The sequence below is a fragment of the Epinephelus fuscoguttatus genome, linkage group LG22 (genome assembly GCF_011397635.1).
Source record: "Epinephelus fuscoguttatus linkage group LG22, E.fuscoguttatus.final_Chr_v1".
In the NCBI taxonomy this organism is placed as follows: domain Eukaryota; kingdom Metazoa; phylum Chordata; class Actinopteri; order Perciformes; family Serranidae; genus Epinephelus; species Epinephelus fuscoguttatus.
The window spans coordinates 1,778,039-1,798,232 of NC_064773.1; the positions used below are offsets into that span (position 1 = coordinate 1,778,039).

Consider the following 20,194-nt stretch of genomic DNA (forward strand, 5'->3'; position numbering starts at 1 on the left):
AAGCGTATTGCATTCACTTGACAAATAAAAAAATCTGTTTTATTGAGTAATTTTTTCTGTTTTTCGCAGTATTTTTTTCTGTTTTGTTTTTCGTGGTAATTTTTTTTCCTGTTTTGTTATTCGAGATAATTTTTTCTGTTTTTCTGAGTTAAGAGAGCAATAGAACAACAGACGCTTTCATTCCTTTCTTGAGAGCTCCATATAATGGAAGCAAACATGACCCGCTTGTTTAGTTGAATCCACTTTTACTTTGTTTTGGGTTTGAGACACTGGGAGATACTCTTGTCTTTAAGTCATATAGATGGTGTTATCATTAGTTTGTCGACTTTACGCAGGCACCTTCAGACTTTGTGGTTGGTCAGACGAAAAGCCCATTCAGATCTGCTGGACACTGCAGTGTTTCTCCAGAATCAGTTGGACACAAATGGCAAAACAAATTAAAACTGGATTAAACTAAACAAGCGGGTCATGTTTGCTTCCATTATATCGAGCTCTCAAGAAAGGAATGAAAGCATCTGTTGTTCTATTGCTCTCTTAACTCAGAAAAAATACTCAGAAAAACAGAAAAATAAAAAAATTACCCTGAAAAACAGAAAAATAATAAAATTACTCAATAAAACAGATTTTTTTAAATTTGTCAATTGAATGCAATACGCGTCCGTACAAATCTGCTTTGTTTTTGCCAAGTCTAAAGTCATCAAATTTGTCGCTTGAGTCTGACTCGTGTCCTCACCTCTGTTGTTGGGTAGTTCAGTCTTTAACAATGCATCATATTTAATAGGATCATGATGTGTTTTTATACTTAAAGTTTCAGTGTGTAACTAGATAAATGTAGTGCAGTAAAAAGTACCATAATTCCTCCTGAGGTGTGAAGTTGAAGCAAACAGGTGCGTAAAATGGAAAGAGTCAGAGTGAAGTAGAAATACCTCAGATAAATGTAAGTACAGTAGCTGACAAAGTGTGTTAGTGTTTTATGTTCCGTACCCTGGACACCTCAGCAAGGTGTGTGTTCATGTCCTGGTCACTGACTGGAACCATCTGTCTGATGCCTTTGTAGTAACTGGTGGAAACACACACACACACACACACACACACACACACACACACACACATTTAATCACATGCTTCAGTATTGTTTAACACATGTTACACCATGGTCTGGATGAACGCTTGATTCTGATTGGCTGCGTGGTGTCTGTTAAAAACTGATAATGGACGTCTACTAAGTAGTTCCAGTGAACTAAATTAATACGACTGAAGCAGTATCTGTAATCTGATTACAACTAATTTCCAACACTGAGAGTAACGTGAGTCCTTCAGTCCTCTGAACACCACAGGACAGAGACTGTAACACACCCTGCAGGTAAAACACTGACCTCCTGAGCTTAAACAATCATCTCACATCCTGTCCGCTGTTCAACGTGCTGCTTCAGGCTGCGGCCGACAGTAACGTCACACATGGCGAATTATTTGTTAGTGAAAATCTTGACATTGATTTGGGGATGCTGGTGGTGTTACCAAAGAAAAAAACTTTAGATTTTGACTGCAAAAAGCATCAAAATACGAATTATTATTTTTGCTCTTTTCTTCTTTGGTAAGTGACCATGCTATGAGCGGGATGATGATCGATGAGGTGTCTGTTATCACTTTTTAACGGCCTTCACAGAGGCAACCGTCCTCCATTGATGCCTCCATGTCAGCTGTTAGAAAGTGAGAATGGACACCTTGTCGGGCGTCGTCCTTTACTTATAATCTGGAGTTTTTGCAACTCACGTCGCCCTGCTGTTCAGCCATAATACTTTCATACACACACATCTGTTGTTTTTCTGTATGTCTAGTGCAACACACTCACTCGTCCACCATCTTCTTGTACGTGGAAATCTCTTTTGCATAGAGCAGCTTGTTGCTGGGAGACTCCTGCAGAAAACAAACAGATCAAAGATGTTGAGTCATTTTCAGAGCTCCTCACAATCATCTACTGACTTTGTTCTGCGAGGAGGGAAGATGTTTTACAGAGAGAATCCTCTCTTGGATGCTCCTGCTCTGTTAAATATCAGCAGTCTGTGATGTTCAAACAGTCCGGGGTTTATTTAGTGATTAAGTGTCGTTAATTAACTCTTCTGCTGCAGCCAGTTTCCATCAGTCCGCCTCCTCGTCTGCTGCAGAGACTCCCTGTGAAAGACTTCAGACAGCAGCCTCTGAGAGACTCTCAACATCTGCAGAAGCTGCCTGACAATATGCATGTTTTTATGTTTTCTTCAGTGTCACAGTGATCCAGTGTTAACGGTCTGTACACCCACGGCACACTGCAGACAGGAGCTGCTCACAGATCTTTCGGCAACTTCTAAACGTTTAGCAAAACTGTAACAAATTTAAAACTGGGCTCAAAACAGAATACCAGTGCTGTCCTGTCTGTGACATCACAACAACACATCTGATGAGCTTCAACAGGACTTAATCTCCTGATTTTAAATTCTTCTGTTGTCGTATTGGTTCCCAAAAGTACTTTTGATTTCCTTAGTTTTCACTGAAATGTTCAAACTGATCTGATTAAGCAACTACAAGGATGAGCAGCTTTTATGGGAAGAAAGCCAGATATTCACTTTGAAAAACAAAGACATCACTCTGAACAGGATTTAGATTTCAGGAGTGAAAAATGACCCAGATATAAACACTCTGCACAGAGTTAAGATCATTGACGAGCACAGGTGATATTAAAATCACCCCGCATCCTTTAGAGACAATAATCTCAGACTGAGATTCATAAACACTCTGTACGATCTGTATCTGTGTGAACTCACTCTGCTGAGTTTGTGCTCCGTCTTGGTGCAGGCGTCCATGAAGGTCTGAGAGATGACGTGTAGCGAAGCGTCCACCACCTCCGTCACGTGGACGTCGAAGATGAAGTGAGGGTTCCTCAAGATGTTCACCCAATACCTCAGAGGCAAGCTGAGGACACACAGAGACACAGTCAGGTGGTTAAAAGAACCCACATTAAAAAGTTTTTGCAAAAACTTCTTTAGGTTTTGCGCAGTACAATGATCTTCAGAGAAGTACAGAGAGTTGTTGACTAGAGATGATACACCATGAGACGGCGTATCATCTCTAGTCAACGACTCTCTGTGCTTCTGATCTGTAACGTCGACAGGAAGTGACCGCCATGAGACGGCGTATCATCTCTATTCAACGACTCTCTGTGCTTCTGATCTGTAACGTCGACAGGAAGTGACCATCATGAGACGGCGTATCATCTCTATTCAACGACTCTCTGTGCTTCTGATCTGTAACGTCGACAGGAAGTGACCGCCATGAGACGGCGTATCATCTCTATTCAACGACTCTCTGTGCTTCTGATCTGTAACGCTGACAGGAAGTGACCGCCATGAGACGGCATATCATCTCTAGTCAACGACTCTCTGTGCTTCTGATCTGTAACGTTGACAGGAAGTGACCGCCATGAGACGGCGTATCATCTCTAGCCAACGACTCTCTGTGCTTCTGATCTGTAACGTCGACAGGAAGTGACCGCCATGAGACGGCGTATCATCTCTAGCCAACGACTCTCTGTGCTTCTGATCTGTAACGTCGACAGGAAGTGACCGCCATGAGACGGCGTATCATCTCTATTCAACGACTCTCTGTGCTTCTGATCTGTAACGTCGACAGGAAGTGACCATCATGAGACGGCGTATCATCTCTAGTCAACGACTCTCTGTGCTTCTGATCTGTAACGTCGACAGGAAGTGACCGCCATGAGACGGCGTATCATCTCTATTCAACGACTCTCTGTGCTTCTGATCTGTAACATTGACAGGAAGTGACCGCCTTCTTCAAACCAACTCATGAAGCTAACGTTAGCTTAGCCAGCTAGCTGCAGCAGAGAACGTGGCTGAAATAAGGAGCTGCTTTTGTGTTCCTGGGTCTGAAATTAAGAACTCATTGTTTCAAGTAAGACATGATTGTTTTTGGCAAATTTACCCGTCATCACAACAAACTGCACGAGTGCGAGAACATTAAGCTCGACAGGTGTAGCAACAGTAACTAAGGAATAAATTTCAGACAGTTTTTAAGGACCTGCTGACACACAGTTTCTCTTCATCATTTCATCTCCTCCTCCACAGACACCATAACCCTCATCAATAATTCACAACAGCTGATGAATATTTCATTGTCCACCGTGTCTGCGTGTGTGTGTGTGTGTGATGATTGACAGGCTGAGCTCAAGGCCAGTTTGAAAACAGAGAAGTTAGAGGTAATAAAAAAGCAATCTGTGTGTCTGTGTTTCCTCTCTTCATCATCGTTTATCTGTCCTGAGAAAAGACGGCCAATTAGATCAGCCTTTAATGTTGGCAGTGAGGACATAAGTACACTGTAGTTAAGCTGATGAGGCACAACACACACACACACACACACACACAGATCAAGTTGTGTTTGTGTCTGCAGGTCGTCTCTCCAGCTGTAGTCTCAGTCTCGAGAATAAAATGCTTATTTAGTCACATTTGAGTATACTTAGGCCCAATCCCAATACCTTGGCCCTACCCCTTAGCCCTTGTCCACTACCCCTTAGCCCTTGGCCCTACCCCTTAGCCCTTGTCCACAACCCCCCCTTAGCCCTTGGCCCTACCCCTTAGCCCTTAGCCCTTGGCCCTACCCCTTAGCCCTTGGCCCTACCCCTAGCCCTTGTCCACAACCCCTCCTTGGCCCTTGGACCTACCCCTTAGCCCTTGGCCCTACCCCTAGCCCTTGGCCACTACCCCTCCTTGGCCCTTGGGCCCTACCCCTTGGCCCTACCCCTTAGCCCTTGTCCACTACCCCTAGCCCTTGTCCACTACCCCTTAGCCCTTGTTCACTACCCCTTAGCCCTTGTCCACTACCCCTTAGCCCTTGTCCACTACCCCTTAGCCCTTGGCCCCTACCCCTTAGCCCTTGGCCCTACCCCTAAGCCCTTGTCCCTACCCCTTAGCCCCTGGCCCTACCCCTTAGCCCTTGTTCACTACCCCTTAGCCCTTGTCCACTACCCCTTAGCCCTCGGCCCTAGCCCTTAGCCCTTGGCCCTAGCCCTTAGCCCTTGTCCCTACCCCTTAGCCCCTGGCCCTACCCCTTAGCCCTTGACCCTAGCCCTTAGCCCTTGTCCACAACCCCCCCTTAGCCCTTATCCACAACCCCTTAGCCCTTGGCCCTACCCCTAGCCCTTGTCCACTTCCCCTTGGCCCTTGAAATGAATGAACGAGGGGTAGGGGTAGAAATCTTTCCCTAGGAATTGGGACACCATTCACTACGTCGCTGTGTCGGTTACATTCACGCATACGGAACTATTTTAAACAGGAAGTCGCGAGCCATCTACATTTCCAACCGGCATCTACAATGTAACTGTAATGTTAGCTACTATTATGCTTGCTACTAACGTACCATTTGAGTAATAAGATAGCTAGCTAACCAGCTAACATTACGAGGCAGCATAGTCATACTAGCTGGCGTGTTATCCCAATGTGAAAAATCCAACAATTTTGCAGAACAGGACAATAACAGATGCCAGATAGTGTGAGCTAGCTAGCTAGCTAACAAGCAACCTGACCACTGTAACGTTAGCTAGCTAGCTAGCTTTCTGTCAATTCCAATCTAGACATCGTGAATAGCAATAAAAACTTTTGCCCCCATCTCTTGCTCGGTGGTAGCCATGGCGACGTCTACCCCTCGCTGGCAAGTCAGCATCTGAAATCCCTCGCTCCGAAGGGCTAGTTTTATACCCACTACCCCTCGTTATGCCCCCTACCCCTACAGGCAAAAAGGAATTGGGACACCCGTACCCCTCGCTGGAACGCGCAAATGTAGGGATAGGGCTAAGGGGTAGGACTCTTCATAGTTCAAGTCGACAAATTATTCAAAACATTTTAGTCAACTTTTAGTCTCAGCCAAAATGTTAAAACCACTGACAGGTGAAGTGAATAACTTTGATCATCTTGTTACAATATGATGTTCTGTTGGGGAACCTTGGGTTCTGACATTCATGTGGAGGCCACCTGACACGCTCCACCCACCTAAACACTAGTGCAGACCAGATACCCCCCCTTGTGGCAGCTACACTCCACAGTAACAGTGCCACACCCCCCCCCTTTTGCAGTACCTGTACCCTGTTCACAGATCAGTAGCTGCTCTGTTGTCTCCACAGACAGTTGTGTTGTTTACCTGTTGGTCTTCCAGATGTGCAGCGTCTCCTCGTCCACGTTGTCGTGTCTCAGCGCCTGCTCGTCCAGGAAGTCAAAGAAGTATTTGACTGCAGGAGGGACGACGGAGCTCGAGCACAAAACACTGCGGAAGAAATCGTCCACGAACTGCTGCAGAGTGCCCTGAAACACACACACATGCACACACACACACACACACACACACACACACACACACACACACACACAGGTGTTTATATACATACACAAGTTTACCTGTGCAAAGTTGCTGAGGATCCCGTTTCTTAAGTTTTATTCTGTGTTTGTATTATTTTAACATGTTCAATAAATTGATAATAAATAAATTCAACAGATAAAATGTTTGTGTTTCACAGTTTGAGCTGTGAATCGAGCGTCTTTGAATGAATCAGGTGTTTACAGACAGCAAAGCTGTGCAGAGGGCTGACAGCTTCATTATGGTGAGTCACACACACACACACGCACACACGCACACACACCTTGACGGACAGCAGCCTGGTCAGGTAGATCTCCGTGATGGCTTTGGTCATGGCCTTGTCCTTCATGCTGCCTCTCTTCGACTTCACCTCGTCGATCTCGTCCGCCGGCCGCACCAGGTGGAAGGTGTTGTCGTCCTCCAGCAGGGCGTTTTCTGGTAACAACACACACACAGACGTCACACTGCTGGCTGCATCTGTCTGATGGAGCTGTTCTCATTGAGGCACAGGTGGATCTGATGTCGTTATTCAGACAGAACATTTACAGAAGAGAGACTAAATGATGGCACCTGCTGCACGAGAGGGAGCAAAGAGATGAAGATGTTTCTTTAAAAGGAAGTTTTGTTGGATTTCAGTTGTCAGATCAGTTTCAGCTGCTGCGTCACACAGCATGATGTGAACTTTATGCTGCTGTTATGTTCATCTATGTATTGACATCAGTGTTCCTGATGTCAGCAGAAAAACCTTTCTTTCAGCTACTAAACCCCCAAAATACGGAATAACCTTTAAATACCCACCGGCTCAGTCGACAACTCTAAACATATATTTTTATTAAAGCCCATCACTAGCAGCTTTCTGTTCTTTCTTTCTTTCTCTTTGAGGGAGTGTTGTATAATTTAATAGTAACTGTATTCTGTGTGTGAAAGGTGCTTCATGAATAAAGTTCATTCATTCATTCATTCATTGATTCTCTGTCACCGTTCAGCTCAGTGACTGGTTGAACACGGTGAAGCTGCTCTGTAGTGTCTTCAGTTCTGGTTGTTTATGACTCATCACAGTTCAATATGTGGTTCATGGTTGTGAGATTACTGTTAAAGCTTTACACTGTGTGTTGCCATGGCAACCTGCGACTCTGATTTTATTTGCATCTAATTAAAACACCTGTACTGTCCGACATCTGACAGTAAAACTCCATCCATCCATTCACCATTTCGACAGTCATGGTTTGGTTTGGTTTCATTTGGTTGGTCCATCAGCCCAGCACAGCAGGGATTTACATTTCCATGACAACAGGACTACCTGCTGAAGGTGCATCTCTAGCCCTTTTTAGACAGGAGTTGTGCCAATTTGCAGGAAAGTCCAATCAGTGTTTTTTCAGCATTGGCAGTATAAAAACAAAATCGGGGAGTGCAGCAAAATGCCGCCTACCTACTTTTGTTTATACAGAATGTGCCTTTTTCGGGGCAATGGGGGGCGTGAGCAAGTAACAAAACGTGTAGCTCAGCGTGTGACGTAAACAGTGACGTGGGAGGGAAGCCGCGGCTGGTCAGTCCTTCGGTGATTCTCTCGTAAGTCGGCCCGTCCTTCACCGTCCCCGTCATCTGACGGTTAATGGCCTCTTCGTTTGCGAGGACAAGGAGGGCGCGCAATTCCTTGTCTCCCCAGTTGCTCATCTTTACAGTGTCTGTCAGGTTTGTGTTTCCCTCTTGCTACTAGCTGCTCGCTAATTCCTGCTATCAGCTGTTTCCTGTTTATCCACCGCCAGTGGCTTGCACGTGCTGTCTGTGTCTGTTTAAACTAAAAGGGTTCCACCAATATGTCTACCTTACGAGGCGGAAAATTGGGCACCTCGGATCAACTCGCCAATCCGGCTCTGTGTGTCTAAACGCTTGCAGCTTGCCGGCAAAACGGCCCAACATTCGCCAAAAATCTGGCAGTGTAAAAGGGGCTAGAAACCAATGACAGCTTGTCTTGAGTGATGATGTTTAAAAGCAGCGGGCTGATCCACGCCTAAAGTCTCCTGTTATTTTGAAATGTAAAAACTTTTATTGTGAAGCAACAAAATAAGGAAATGTTGACAACTTCTAACACGGCTGATAGTGAAGATGAAACAATAAAATAAATCAAATCTGTAAAGTACAAACAGGACGCAGGAGAGAAACTAAACTCCAAACCAGAGAGATTCAGTCAGAGGCTACAGACGTACTGAGAGCTGAACACACAGAGACTTTTAAAGACACCTGTCTCTCTGGTCTCGTGTGACAGTGGAAAAGGCCCACATGTGGAATAAATCAAGTTTCACGTTGAATGTGAAGTTAAGAAAATTTGAAATAAGGAAATATTTTCTAATCAGCAGAGACGACAGACACATGATACACATCGAGTGCAGGATGGAAACATATATGGACCTGAGTATTTGTATTTCAGTACAGCAGAGTTATATCCCACTACTGCTCAAAAGTCTGCCTCAGGGTGTGTGTGTGTGTGTGTGTGTGTGTGTGTGTGTACGTACTCTCTTCGTAGCTGTCTTGGTGCTGGTGGAAAGACTGTGTGTGCAGAACTCTGGACAGAACCAGCGTGGCGTTATCTCGAACCTGCAACACAAACAATCACTGACATCAGATGAGAGGCATAAATCCTGAGTGACGCCCACAGTTATTACTCTGTCTGTAAACACTGTGCTTTAAATGTCAGAGGGGAAACTGCTGCAGAGTTTTAGTTTCTCTTGGTTTTCTTGCAGCGTGAGGACGAGTCTCACGTGGCTCGACATTTCACTGCGCTCAAGTTTTTGGTTGTTTCAGTGCAGAATGAAAAGTCTGAGCTCGCCACAACGAAGCAAAGCTGATTAAAATCATCCAGAGTCTGAAGCATGAAGATGAAGTCCAGTCTGAAGCTGTGGGACGAAGGAGCTGAAACCTGCACAGACTGGACAAACTGTTTCCACCAGCGGTCCTCAACCGGGGGTCCAGGGAGCAGACACATGGGGAACAGTTTATTTTTGCTTTCTTACTCTAGATCTAGTCTAGAGTACAAAGTGTGGTGCATTAACGCCTGCAGACTGAACTCACGTTGTAATGAGCCAGAGTGTTGAGTCTCTTCCAGCGTCCCTCCTTCTGGGAGGTGAGGTCGAGGTCAGACAGGATCTGACCTGTGGAGCCGGGACGCCACTCTGTGGACGGACAAGAAAAAATTGACGTCAATACTAATGTCATGATGTCACTGTGTGTTTTTGTCATGTGACTGCTGCTTTTTCTCTCTGCTGCACTCAGACCAGTCTGACGAGGAGATCCTGATGTTTGAAGGACTTTAGATTAAATATGAAACTCCAACTCAACAAAGGTACCACATTATGCTATTATGATATTTTGTGATTTTGCTGATGTAACAGGGAAATGTATCTTTAGTATCTATGTACGGCAGATTTCTGTACACCTGATCGATGATCTTCTCTTTCACCTGCACGACACAAAGTTCTGAATTTACCAGGCAGAGATGTGCTCCTGACACAAGAACTAAAGTAATATTTCAGTCACATTTATCAGCGCTGATGTGAACACTGACAGACAGCAGAGAAATATCACACCAGAAGCTTCGCCCTTGTATCTTAATCAGACACTTCCTGTCTGGTAAAGAGAATCTATGAGTCAACTCTGATTCTTATAAAGTCTTTGTCCCTTGAATGTGAAGCCAACACACCCACCTGTGAGATGGTGTCACAGTTCAACACCTTCACTGGAGTCACGTCTGGTCCCTCCCCATGCACCAACACCTGCAGAGTCTGACACCACAAACACACCTGTCACACTCTGAGGAAGTGACGGCACATTCACTTCTGTGAGCGAAATAAAAGTATTGATTGTTTTTCTTATTGATCAGTTTGATAAAAGAAGTGATGACTTGAAAGTCTTGTTTTGTCCAAAACCCACAAAGATTCTGCTGATTAAGATATTAAACAGAAAATCTTCACATTTCAGAAGCTCCGCATTTAAAGCATGAAAGGATTTAAAAACAACAAAAGGAGGAAAACTACTGCTGCTCAACACCTGTCCTGAACTGCAGGACACTGTGTGTGTTGTGTGTGTTGTGTGTACTGTGTGTACTAACCAGTACAGAGTACTCCACGTCGTCCCCCAGCAGTCCCGTGTCGTTCAGTGTGTATTTGGCTTTCTTCATCTTGGCGTCCACTGGTCCTTTCTCCACCTGATGCTTCAACGCCTTAAACAGTTTGTATAAAGGCTCTCCTGCTGTGTCCTGAAATACACACACACACACACACACAAATTTGTTCACATTGTTCATATCAGTTGCTGTTGTCAGCGCAGTAGCATCCATGTCAGTGAAAACATGGATGCTTCACACACAGAAGATCTATACAATCAGCACAGTTTCAAGATTAGAGTCACCAATTCAGTATCTGACCAAATGTCTCCCCTTCTGTTCCTGAGATATGACGTTACAACATGATGATGTCACAGTCAAGCTGACCTTTGACCTTGAGTCTAAGTAGACATTTGTGCCAAATTTGAGGAAATTCCCTCAAGGCATTCAAAAGACATCTTGTTTGCAAGGATGAGACAGACATGAGGTAACAGTGACCTTGGACCACCAAATCTGAATTAGTTCATCATTGAGTCTACGTGGACATTTGTGCCAAATTTGAAGGAATTCACTCAAGACACTCTTGAGATATCTTGTTTTCGAAGGACGAAATGGATGCAAAGTCACAGTGACGTTTGACCACGAAATTCTAATCAGCTCATCATTGAGTCTAAGTGGATGTTTGTGCCAAAGTTTAAAATTCTCACAAGACGACCTTGAGATATTGTGTTTACAAGAATGTGATGTATGCAGAAAGGTACGCACAGACCTGAAAACATTTTACCTCTGGTCATGGCTATTGCTGGGGTGTAGGCATAGTAAAACTTTTTTTTAAATTAGCATATGATATATTAAATATGTCACAGTGACCTCTGACCACCAAATTCTAGTCAGCTCATCCTCAAGTCCAAGTCGGCGTTTGTGCTAAATTTGAAGGGATAGAGATATCATGGAGGCAAGTTAATAGTGACCCTGACCTTTGACCACCAAAATCTAATCAGTTCATCGTTGAGTCCAAAAGGACGTTTGTGCCAAATTTGAAGGAATTCCTTCAAGGTGTTCAACAGATAAGACAGACTTGGTCAAACTGTCCTTGAACTTTGACCTGTCATCACTGAGTCCAAGTGGACATTTGTGCCAATTTTGAGGGACTGAGAAATCTCCTTTACAAGAATGAGATGCATGCAAGGCCACAGTGACCTTGACCTTTGGCATTAAAACACGATGATGTCACAGTCAAGCTGACCTTTGACCTTTTGACCTTCATTATATTATCCTGTTAGACACTCCTGACTTTCACACTCCCGTGTCAAGTTTGGTCATAATTAGTGAATGAATTCTTCAGTTATGTGAGGTCACACTGACCTTTGACTTTCGACCACAAAATATTAATCAGTTTATTCTTTAGTCCAAGTGGACGTTTGTGCCGAATTTAAAGAAATTCCCTGGAACTGTTCTTGAGATATGTTCACAGGGATGGGACAGATGTGCGTGTGTACAGATGGATGAACGGACAACCTGAAAATGCAGAGGCCTAACAATCAGGCACACTGAGCAGGTTTCAACAAAAGAGACGGAGTTAAGTTTCAGTTGGAGTCCATTACAACTGAAGAAACAACAGACGAAGAAAATGAAGAAGAAGAGAATGAAGGAGAAGAAGAATAAGAAGAAGAAGGGAAACAGATGGAAGAGAATTGTAAACGCAGTACAACAACAACAGTGTTTGTTACCCTGAGGAACTGATAGAGACAGATGGACATCCAATTACAGAGCATCCTCTCCACCACCGTCTCCGACCTGGACACACACACACACACACACACACACACACACACACACACACACACACACACAGAAAATAGATAAAGACATTAGAGGACATTTTTCATTTACAGTGTAAATAAAAACAAACAAATAAACTTACAGCCTATAAAAATAAATAAATGTGCTTTTCTTTATCATTTTCTCTGACAGACGTCCTCAGAGAGAGAGAGTGTGTGTGTGTGTGTGTGTGGGTGTGTGTGTGTGCTGACCTCCTGAGCATGAGTTTGGGGTTCTTGTTCTGCACATGTTCGTCCATCAGCTCCAACAGCAGCGTCCTCATGATGTCAGTGTAGTACTCCAGTTTACCGTGCAGCGCCACTGTCAGCAGTGAGGCGAAGTAACCACGAGCCCGGGCGTTAAAGTCCGGACGACTCTCCAACGTGCGGATGAACTGGAGGACAGAGACAGTTACGGAACATAAGTTTATAAAAAAACATGACTGTACGTTAGCAAGAAAGTTCATTCATTAACTTTCTATCTTTTAACCAGATCTGATAATCAGTGAGCGGACAAAGCTGACGCAGGAGGTGAAGAAGACATAGAGCCAAACTTCTAGTGAAGCATCTTGAGACTCACGTTGATGAGGAAGGTTTTACTGTTGAGCAGGTTGGAGAACTGGTTGAGCGCCTGAGCCACGATGGCCCTGCGGGCTTCTGGGATTTGTATTTTCCCTGTGATCATGGTGTCGTTGGCGCCGTCCTTGGAGGGCAGGAAGAAGTTTCGGTCGGTGTAGGTTTTGTAGTCGAGGAAAGGGATCCGGGCCTCGCTCAGGTCGCTGGTGTGATCCTCCATCTCTATCATCAGATCTGACACACACACACACACACACACACACACACACACACACACACACACACAGAACAATCAGGAAATATTTTAGAACTTCAGCATGTTGAAGAGGTCGTGTTGTTTTCCTCTTTATTTGTCTGTCTGTCCATCTACAGACAGATTTTGTCAATGCATGACGTCACACCTGTGCAAGATGCAGTCTAAAAACTTTACCGGTGTGCAGTTGAGACCAACACGAAGGCCGAGATCAAAGGTAGTCTGAGTAGGGGGGCCAGAAGTACAGTCACTTCACACCCCTGGTCTACGTCTGCTTTAAAGGGATATTTTGCTGATTTTCAACCAGCTCTGTATCGTCACCTTCTCAGTGTGCTGTCACCTTGTCGTGGTGGAGACGCTTGCGCACCTCTACGACCCTGAGAGCTATGCTGGGGGGTCCGTGGCCCCTGGTAGGTTCAACCTTACTAGATTGGTCTCAGGTAAGGATCCAGACAAAAGTCAGCAAGCTGGCCCTCCAGGCTTGGGGGCGTGGTGCTAACAATTCCACCCCATGAAAAACACTACTACTACTGACATCAGGCACATCGTAGACACCCGCCACCAAAACAGTGACAGTATGACCACTCCTGATGAAAGCTGAAAGCAGATCAGGAGTGTGAAAGAGGGTCTATCAGGGCCAAAATCCAAGATCTGCCTTGGGACATGGAATATCTGAACCCTGTACGTGACCACCGAGACAGCGCAGGTCCTCGGTGAGATGAAGAGATACCACCTGGACATCCTGGGATCAGTGAGAGTCACTGGACCAGTTCCAGACACCAAGTGCTGCATGATGGATAAAACCCAGATGACCAAAAGCAGCTGGTGCAGAACTGTGACACTGGAGCTGGAACAGATGGACCTGTCCTTGGGAGAGACGCAACATGCTGCCAAGAATCGAACGCAACGGAGAAAACTCACTGAAGCCTGATGTCCCACCAGGATGAAGAGGAGTCAGTAAGGAAGTTTGTATCGTCACAATGTGGGTCGTACGTGAGTGAGTGATCCAAGATGGTCTCTGGTTTTAGATTAGATTTTGATGTCTCAAGGGTCCTATGTGTTTGTTTGGGGATCAGAGACCTTCTCAGACCTCCCTGTACCTCACACACTGAGTACAGTCTCATCAGAACCAATAAAACCGATCGGCAAAACAACTAAAGTCAGACTCAGGCTGTCGTTTCGCAGTTTGACTGTTTCCAGCATTAACGCTCCCTCCTCAGTCAGTCATGTGACCTCACGTCTGTCAGGTGAGTGTGTGTGTACCTGTGAACTCTTTCTTGCAGCGATCTCTGACGCTCTCCTCCAGATTCTCCAGCTGGTGTTTCACCTTCTCGTACTCTCGCTCCGCCTGCTGACTCTTCCTCCTGTTAACACACATCACAGATATTTAAACGCACCAACACGCAGGAAACAAACACGTCTGTGTGTCTTTTTAAAAATTATGTTTCTGACCTGTAGCAGTAGACGGACACGATGATGAAGAGCAGCATGGGGACGATGACTGCGGGGATGATTATAGCCAGAGGGATGTCGTCTTTCCTGGCGTAGTAGACTGAACCCACCGTCCACACGCCGTGACCGAACTTCACCTGGACAGAGACACAGAGCCGCTCAGTATCAGAGGTTAACAGGGTAAAAATTAAACCTCTGAAACATCTCAAGCATCATTTCACACACAAAACTGAGGACCTGGGTGGAATTCTTTACAAAACTCAGTGGATTTAAACACGAACATGTCGTTATCCTGTAGAGTGTCTCTGAGTATCTCAAAAAGTTCTTGTCCTTGGACTTCTTTATCATCAGCTCAGAGTTTGAAATTTGACTTTTGTATTAAAACGTAGGAACTCATAAATAATTCTGCTGACCTGGTAGATGCTAACATGCTAACATGCTAACATCAACATTCAGGCCTGTTTGGGAACCAGCAGGAGAGGGGCGTCTGGTGGGTGGAGCAGCCGTCCCATACACGAAGACAATGTCTTTGATTTCTAAATGGATTTATGAACTTTTATTATCAGAGATGACGATGACAATACCCTTTGTGGGGACTTTTGTCTTTGTCCTGCTGTTACAGACCATAATATCCTGCAATTTCCTGATAGTTAAAATATCATCTATGAACAATGAGTTCAGTCACAAAGCAGGAAAATGAATATTTTATTCCCCACCTCCTCCCGTTATATTAATCCTGTCTGAATGAGCATCACCAAATTGTCATTTTCGCACAAGTAAACTCGGATTACCACTTTGCGTTTGTGTGTCTCCACAAACAAGTCGCACTTATAGTCTCCATCCGTGTCTGTGAAAACATGGATGCTTCACACACACACAGGAGATCTATACAATCAGCACAGTTTCACTGGCCAAAAACATGTTTTGAGGTCACAGTGACCTTGACTTCGAATACCAAATTATAACTGGCTCATCGTTGAGTCGAAATGAACATTCGTGGCAAATTTGAAGAAATTCCTTAAAAATGTTCTTGAGATATTGCATTAATGAGAATGTGATGACGGGGTCACAGTGACTTTGACCTCTGACCCCTAAATTCTAATAGTTTGCGACTCAAAGTAGACATCTGTGCAAAATTTGAAGACCTCAAAATGTTAACAAGAATGAGACAGATGCAAGGTCACAGTGACCTTGACCATTAAAACCATATCAGCTCATTGTTGAGTTTAAGTGGACGTTTGTGCCACGGCATTCTTGAGATATTGCGTTCACAATAATTAGATGAATGCACGGTTACAGTGACTGGATGGATGAAGAGATTTACAGATGGACGACCCAAAAACATAATGCCTGTGTCCACAGCTATCACAGATTACTGATGATGTAAAAGGTGGACGTGTGTGAAGTTACCGTCAGGTCCAGCGGTTCATTGGTCGTGTCTCTGCGCTGGCGTTTGGATCTGGATTTGGGCTGCGACGAAGGAGCATCCAGGATCAACTTATCATCCTGCACACAGACGGAGACAAACACAAGAGTCACACAGCTGAACTCAACATCAGACTGATGACATCACTTTATTACAGATAGTAATACAGACCTGAACTAAAGAAGCACCAACTGATCCGTTCACTGTGGTTTAAAATAGAACCTGTTTGACTTGAGTCCCTTTATAACCAAGCAATAAAGTCCACATATCACAGGTTATACATATATATAAATGTCACCGAGCTTGTTTTATTTTAGTAGTTTGCAGATCAAAGTAAAGCTTTAAAAGAATCTCAAGTTTTTTTTTAACAAACAAGTTCTCCAAACGTCGGCTGGCAAAGTTCTCAACTACACAATAAACTAAAGACAAACTGAAGACTCCCTAAAAGTTTTTAAACTTAAAGGAACACTGAATCCACAAAATGATCATTTATACATCAGTTGTTCAAAATCTGTTACGTTGAATTTGTAAAGAAAACGTTGTTTTTCTCTCAGGCCTCTGTGGGGCTTCAGGACACTTGGATCACTACGGACGAGCAGTATGGAGATATTTTGTGGTTTCAATGATGTGTTTTTGGACGTTTGAATCTGGGGCGCCGTCAGCCTCCATTAGGTGGAGTTGTGTTGCTACCTCCTCTCCCCTTGGATCTCTGCAAGTGATGTGAGGACTCTAAAACTTCACCTGAGCCTCCCTCGCCATATGGGTGAGTAGATAATGGCTGAATGTTCATTTTTGGGTGCACTATCCCTTTAAGTTACTGATGCTCTTGTCACAGCCAGACTCCTTTGACAAAAACCTAATTTTAGCTCTCTGATCACAGGAGCTGCTGGTCTACTGCTGCCTACATCAGTTAGATAGCTTGTGTTATTGTGTGATTTTGGTGTTTTAAAGGGTTAATTCAGATTCACCAAAGTCACTAACTAACTAACTGAATGAGGCAGCAGTAGACCAGCAGCTCCTGTGTTCAGCAAGGTAAAATCATTGTTTTTGTAAATGGAGTCTGGCTCTGACAAGGGTAGAGATCAGTTTCACTGTCAGTTCAGTTCACTGTCACAAATTTGTGTCTGTTTGTGAAGTACTGATCATCTGACTGGATAAATGAGACGTGAATTATACTGCAGGAGTTGTGAGCAGGAGTTTCTAAACAGATGTTGTAATAAAAGTTTTACTGTTGTTTAACACGGACCCCTGTGACCTTAATTCATCAAGACTTTTCTGCATTCTTTAATTGTCCGTTCATCGTGGAGACATGAGAGAAAAACAGCTCCTGTCACAAACTCAAAACAACACAGTGAGTATCTGATACACAGATGATCATTTGTATATATAGGGGTGAAATATTCCTTTAATACCAAGGTCCTCATTATTTTTGGTTCTGGGGAGCAGGAATTTAAGAAAGTTTTTAAGCCAAACTTTACACCACGGACTGCTGAATGAAGTTCAGATGATATAAGAGGATGAACATGGAGAAAGTTTGTGTTGAGGTACATTTGAACACGCAGAATCAGGACTGAAAGTGTGGGACATTTCTGTTTTTGTCAGATAACATCTTTTATCAGGTGTTTGCTGTTTAGTGTTGAATGTGTCCTGACGCTGTGTTTCTGCAGCATGACGGTATCAGCTCAATTCAGTTGAACAAACAAATAAAAAGCAAATATCAGCTCCATCTTTACAGTGTGAATCCATTATAACCTCATTTCTCACTCCTGCAGGGGAAACAGAGAGACGTGTGTGTTTACCTGCAGGATGTTAACATGACAGGAAGCGTCTCCAACAAAAGCCTGCGCCTCTTTGGCTGTCATGGCCTTGGAGAAACCTCGACCCTGGCGGAGAAAAACAGAGTGATGTCGGTAAATCCAGAGATAAAGAGTGGCATAGTATATGAAGTGTGGATGTAAGCATCCGTCCTCACAGTGACGATGATGATGCTGGTCTCAGTAATGACGTTCTTGTCGAGCTCATTGAAGGTGGGGTCAGGGTGGTAGTTGAAACCCTTGAGGTCCTCCATCACGTTGTCCAGCTGGAGGACGGTGCGCAGAGACGGGCTGTTGGCGCAGCAGTTTACCGGAGGAGAGTAAAACTGGAGGACGGTGCCGTTCTTACTCAGAGACTCCTGGACAAACTGAAGAAGGAGATAAAGAAGAAGAAGTGAGTCCAGCTGCGACATGTTTTCTTCTTTTACATTCAGTCAAGACCAAATTACAATATTTAAATTAAGACAACACAATGAAACAAGAACAAATGTCTCGCCTTCTGTTCCTGAGATATGACGTTAAAACATGATGATGTCACAGTCAAGCTGACCTTTGACCTTTTGACCTTCATTATTTTATCCCGTTAGACATTTGTGTCAAGTTTGGTCAGAATTTTTTGAGGTCACAGTGACCTTTTACCTTTGACCACAAAACTTGAATTAATTCATCCTTGAATCTTAGTAGACGTTTGTGCCAAATTTGAGAAAATTCCCTCAAGGCATTCATAAGATATCTTATTTTCAAAGGACGAGACCGATGCAAGGTCACAGTGATGTTTGACCACAAAATTCTAATCAGCTCATCTTTGAGTCTATGTAGATGTTTGTGCCAAAGTTTAAAATTCTCACAAGACGACCTTGAGATATCGTGTTTACAAGAATGTGATGTATGCAGAAATGTACGGACAGACGGACAACCTGAAACCATTTTACCTCTGGTCATGGCTATTGCTGGGGTGTAGGCATAGTAAAAAAATTTTTTTTTTTAAATTAGCATATGATATATTAAATATGTCACAGTGAGCTCTGACAACCAAAGTCTAGTCAGCTCATCCTCAAGTCCAAGTCGACGTTTGTGCTAAATTTGAAGGGATGGAGATATCGTGCTCATGAGAATGAGATGGAGGCAAGTTAATAGTGACCCTGACCTTTGACCATCAAAATCTATTCAGTTCATTGTTGAGTACAAGAGGACGTTTGTGCCAAATTTGAAGGAATTCCTTCAAGGTATTCTTCAGATATCAACAGATGAGATGGACCAGGTCAAAGTGACCTTGAACTTTGACCTGTGAACAACAAAATCTAGTCAGTTCATCATTGAGTCCAAGTAGACATTTGTGCCAATTCTGAGGGACTGAGAAATCTCCTTTACAAGAATGAGATGCATGCAAGGCCACAGTGACCTTGACCTTTGAACGCCTAATTCTAGTAAGTTTATTCTTCAGTCCAAGCGGATGTTTGTGCTAAATCTAAAGAGAATTCCATCAAGGTGCGCTTGAGATATTATGTTCACAATAATGAAACGAACCCGGTCACAGTGTTCTTGAACTTTGACCGACGACCACCAAAATATTATCAGTTCATCATTGAGTCCAAGTGGACGTTTGTGCCAAAGTTCAAGAAATTCCCACAGGGGTTTTTAAGATAATGTATTCCCAAGAATGAGATGGGCGCAAGGTTACAGCTGCCTTGACCTCTGACCACTAAAACAGATCGTTCATCATTAGGTCCAAGTGAATGTTTGTGCCACATTTGAAGAAATGCCTCTAAGGTGTTCTTGAGATATTGTGTTCAGGAGAATGAAACGGACATACAAACAACATGAAAACATAACGTCTCTGGACACAGCTATCACCAGTGCGGAGGCATAAAATAAAAAAAAAAAAAAAAAACAAGACAAAAAAATAACGACAGAAAACCTGACGTTTGCTTCGACTCTCAGTTCTTTTAAAACGGAGCTGAAAACATTTGACATTGAATCAAATATGGCTCTTTGTGTTTACGACTTTCATCTCTTCATTCATCCTGTTTAATCTAGTACAATTTCGCTCTAAAATCTTGTTCATATCTCTCTTTTTTATGTCCTTGTATCTCTTGTTTATCAGATTCAAAATGGAGGACTGTAGGATGACTGAAATGAAGGAATCATTTTGCAGAACTCTTCCATTATCACGCAGTGAGATAAGAACCTTGTTTTTTCTGTTGAAAACCAGTGGCTTTAAAAATATAACCATTTTTAATTATTTCTAATGGTGAGTAGGAAAGTGTTGACAGTTTGTTTGCAGTGAATCTCTCCATACTTGAATCAAGTGATTCCAGATTTTCAGTGCAGGTGTAACTTTTACCTCACATTTCC

The 20,194-nt window shown here is 43.7% G+C and overlaps 1 protein-coding gene across 1 annotated transcript in view; it reads right to left on the reverse strand.

The window, feature by feature from the left end:
* Positions 1-20,194, reverse strand: part of LOC125883246 (plexin-B2-like) — a 259,257-nt gene that overhangs the window by 4,156 nt on the left and 234,907 nt on the right. Inside the window, exons 24-41 of the mRNA XM_049567498.1 lie at positions 17,998-18,207; positions 17,825-17,908; positions 16,010-16,105; positions 14,600-14,736; positions 14,411-14,511; positions 12,899-13,128; positions 12,532-12,713; positions 12,229-12,295; positions 10,505-10,651; positions 10,101-10,178; positions 9,787-9,856; positions 9,469-9,602; positions 8,913-8,994; positions 6,683-6,834; positions 6,187-6,347; positions 2,802-2,949; positions 1,853-1,917; positions 985-1,060 (exon numbers count right to left, since the gene is read on the reverse strand). Of these exons, the coding sequence (XP_049423455.1) occupies positions 985-1,060; positions 1,853-1,917; positions 2,802-2,949; positions 6,187-6,347; positions 6,683-6,834; positions 8,913-8,994; positions 9,469-9,602; positions 9,787-9,856; positions 10,101-10,178; positions 10,505-10,651; positions 12,229-12,295; positions 12,532-12,713; positions 12,899-13,128; positions 14,411-14,511; positions 14,600-14,736; positions 16,010-16,105; positions 17,825-17,908; positions 17,998-18,207 (2,220 nt within the window). The remainder of the gene's footprint in view (positions 1-984; positions 1,061-1,852; positions 1,918-2,801; positions 2,950-6,186; positions 6,348-6,682; positions 6,835-8,912; positions 8,995-9,468; positions 9,603-9,786; positions 9,857-10,100; positions 10,179-10,504; positions 10,652-12,228; positions 12,296-12,531; positions 12,714-12,898; positions 13,129-14,410; positions 14,512-14,599; positions 14,737-16,009; positions 16,106-17,824; positions 17,909-17,997; positions 18,208-20,194) is intronic.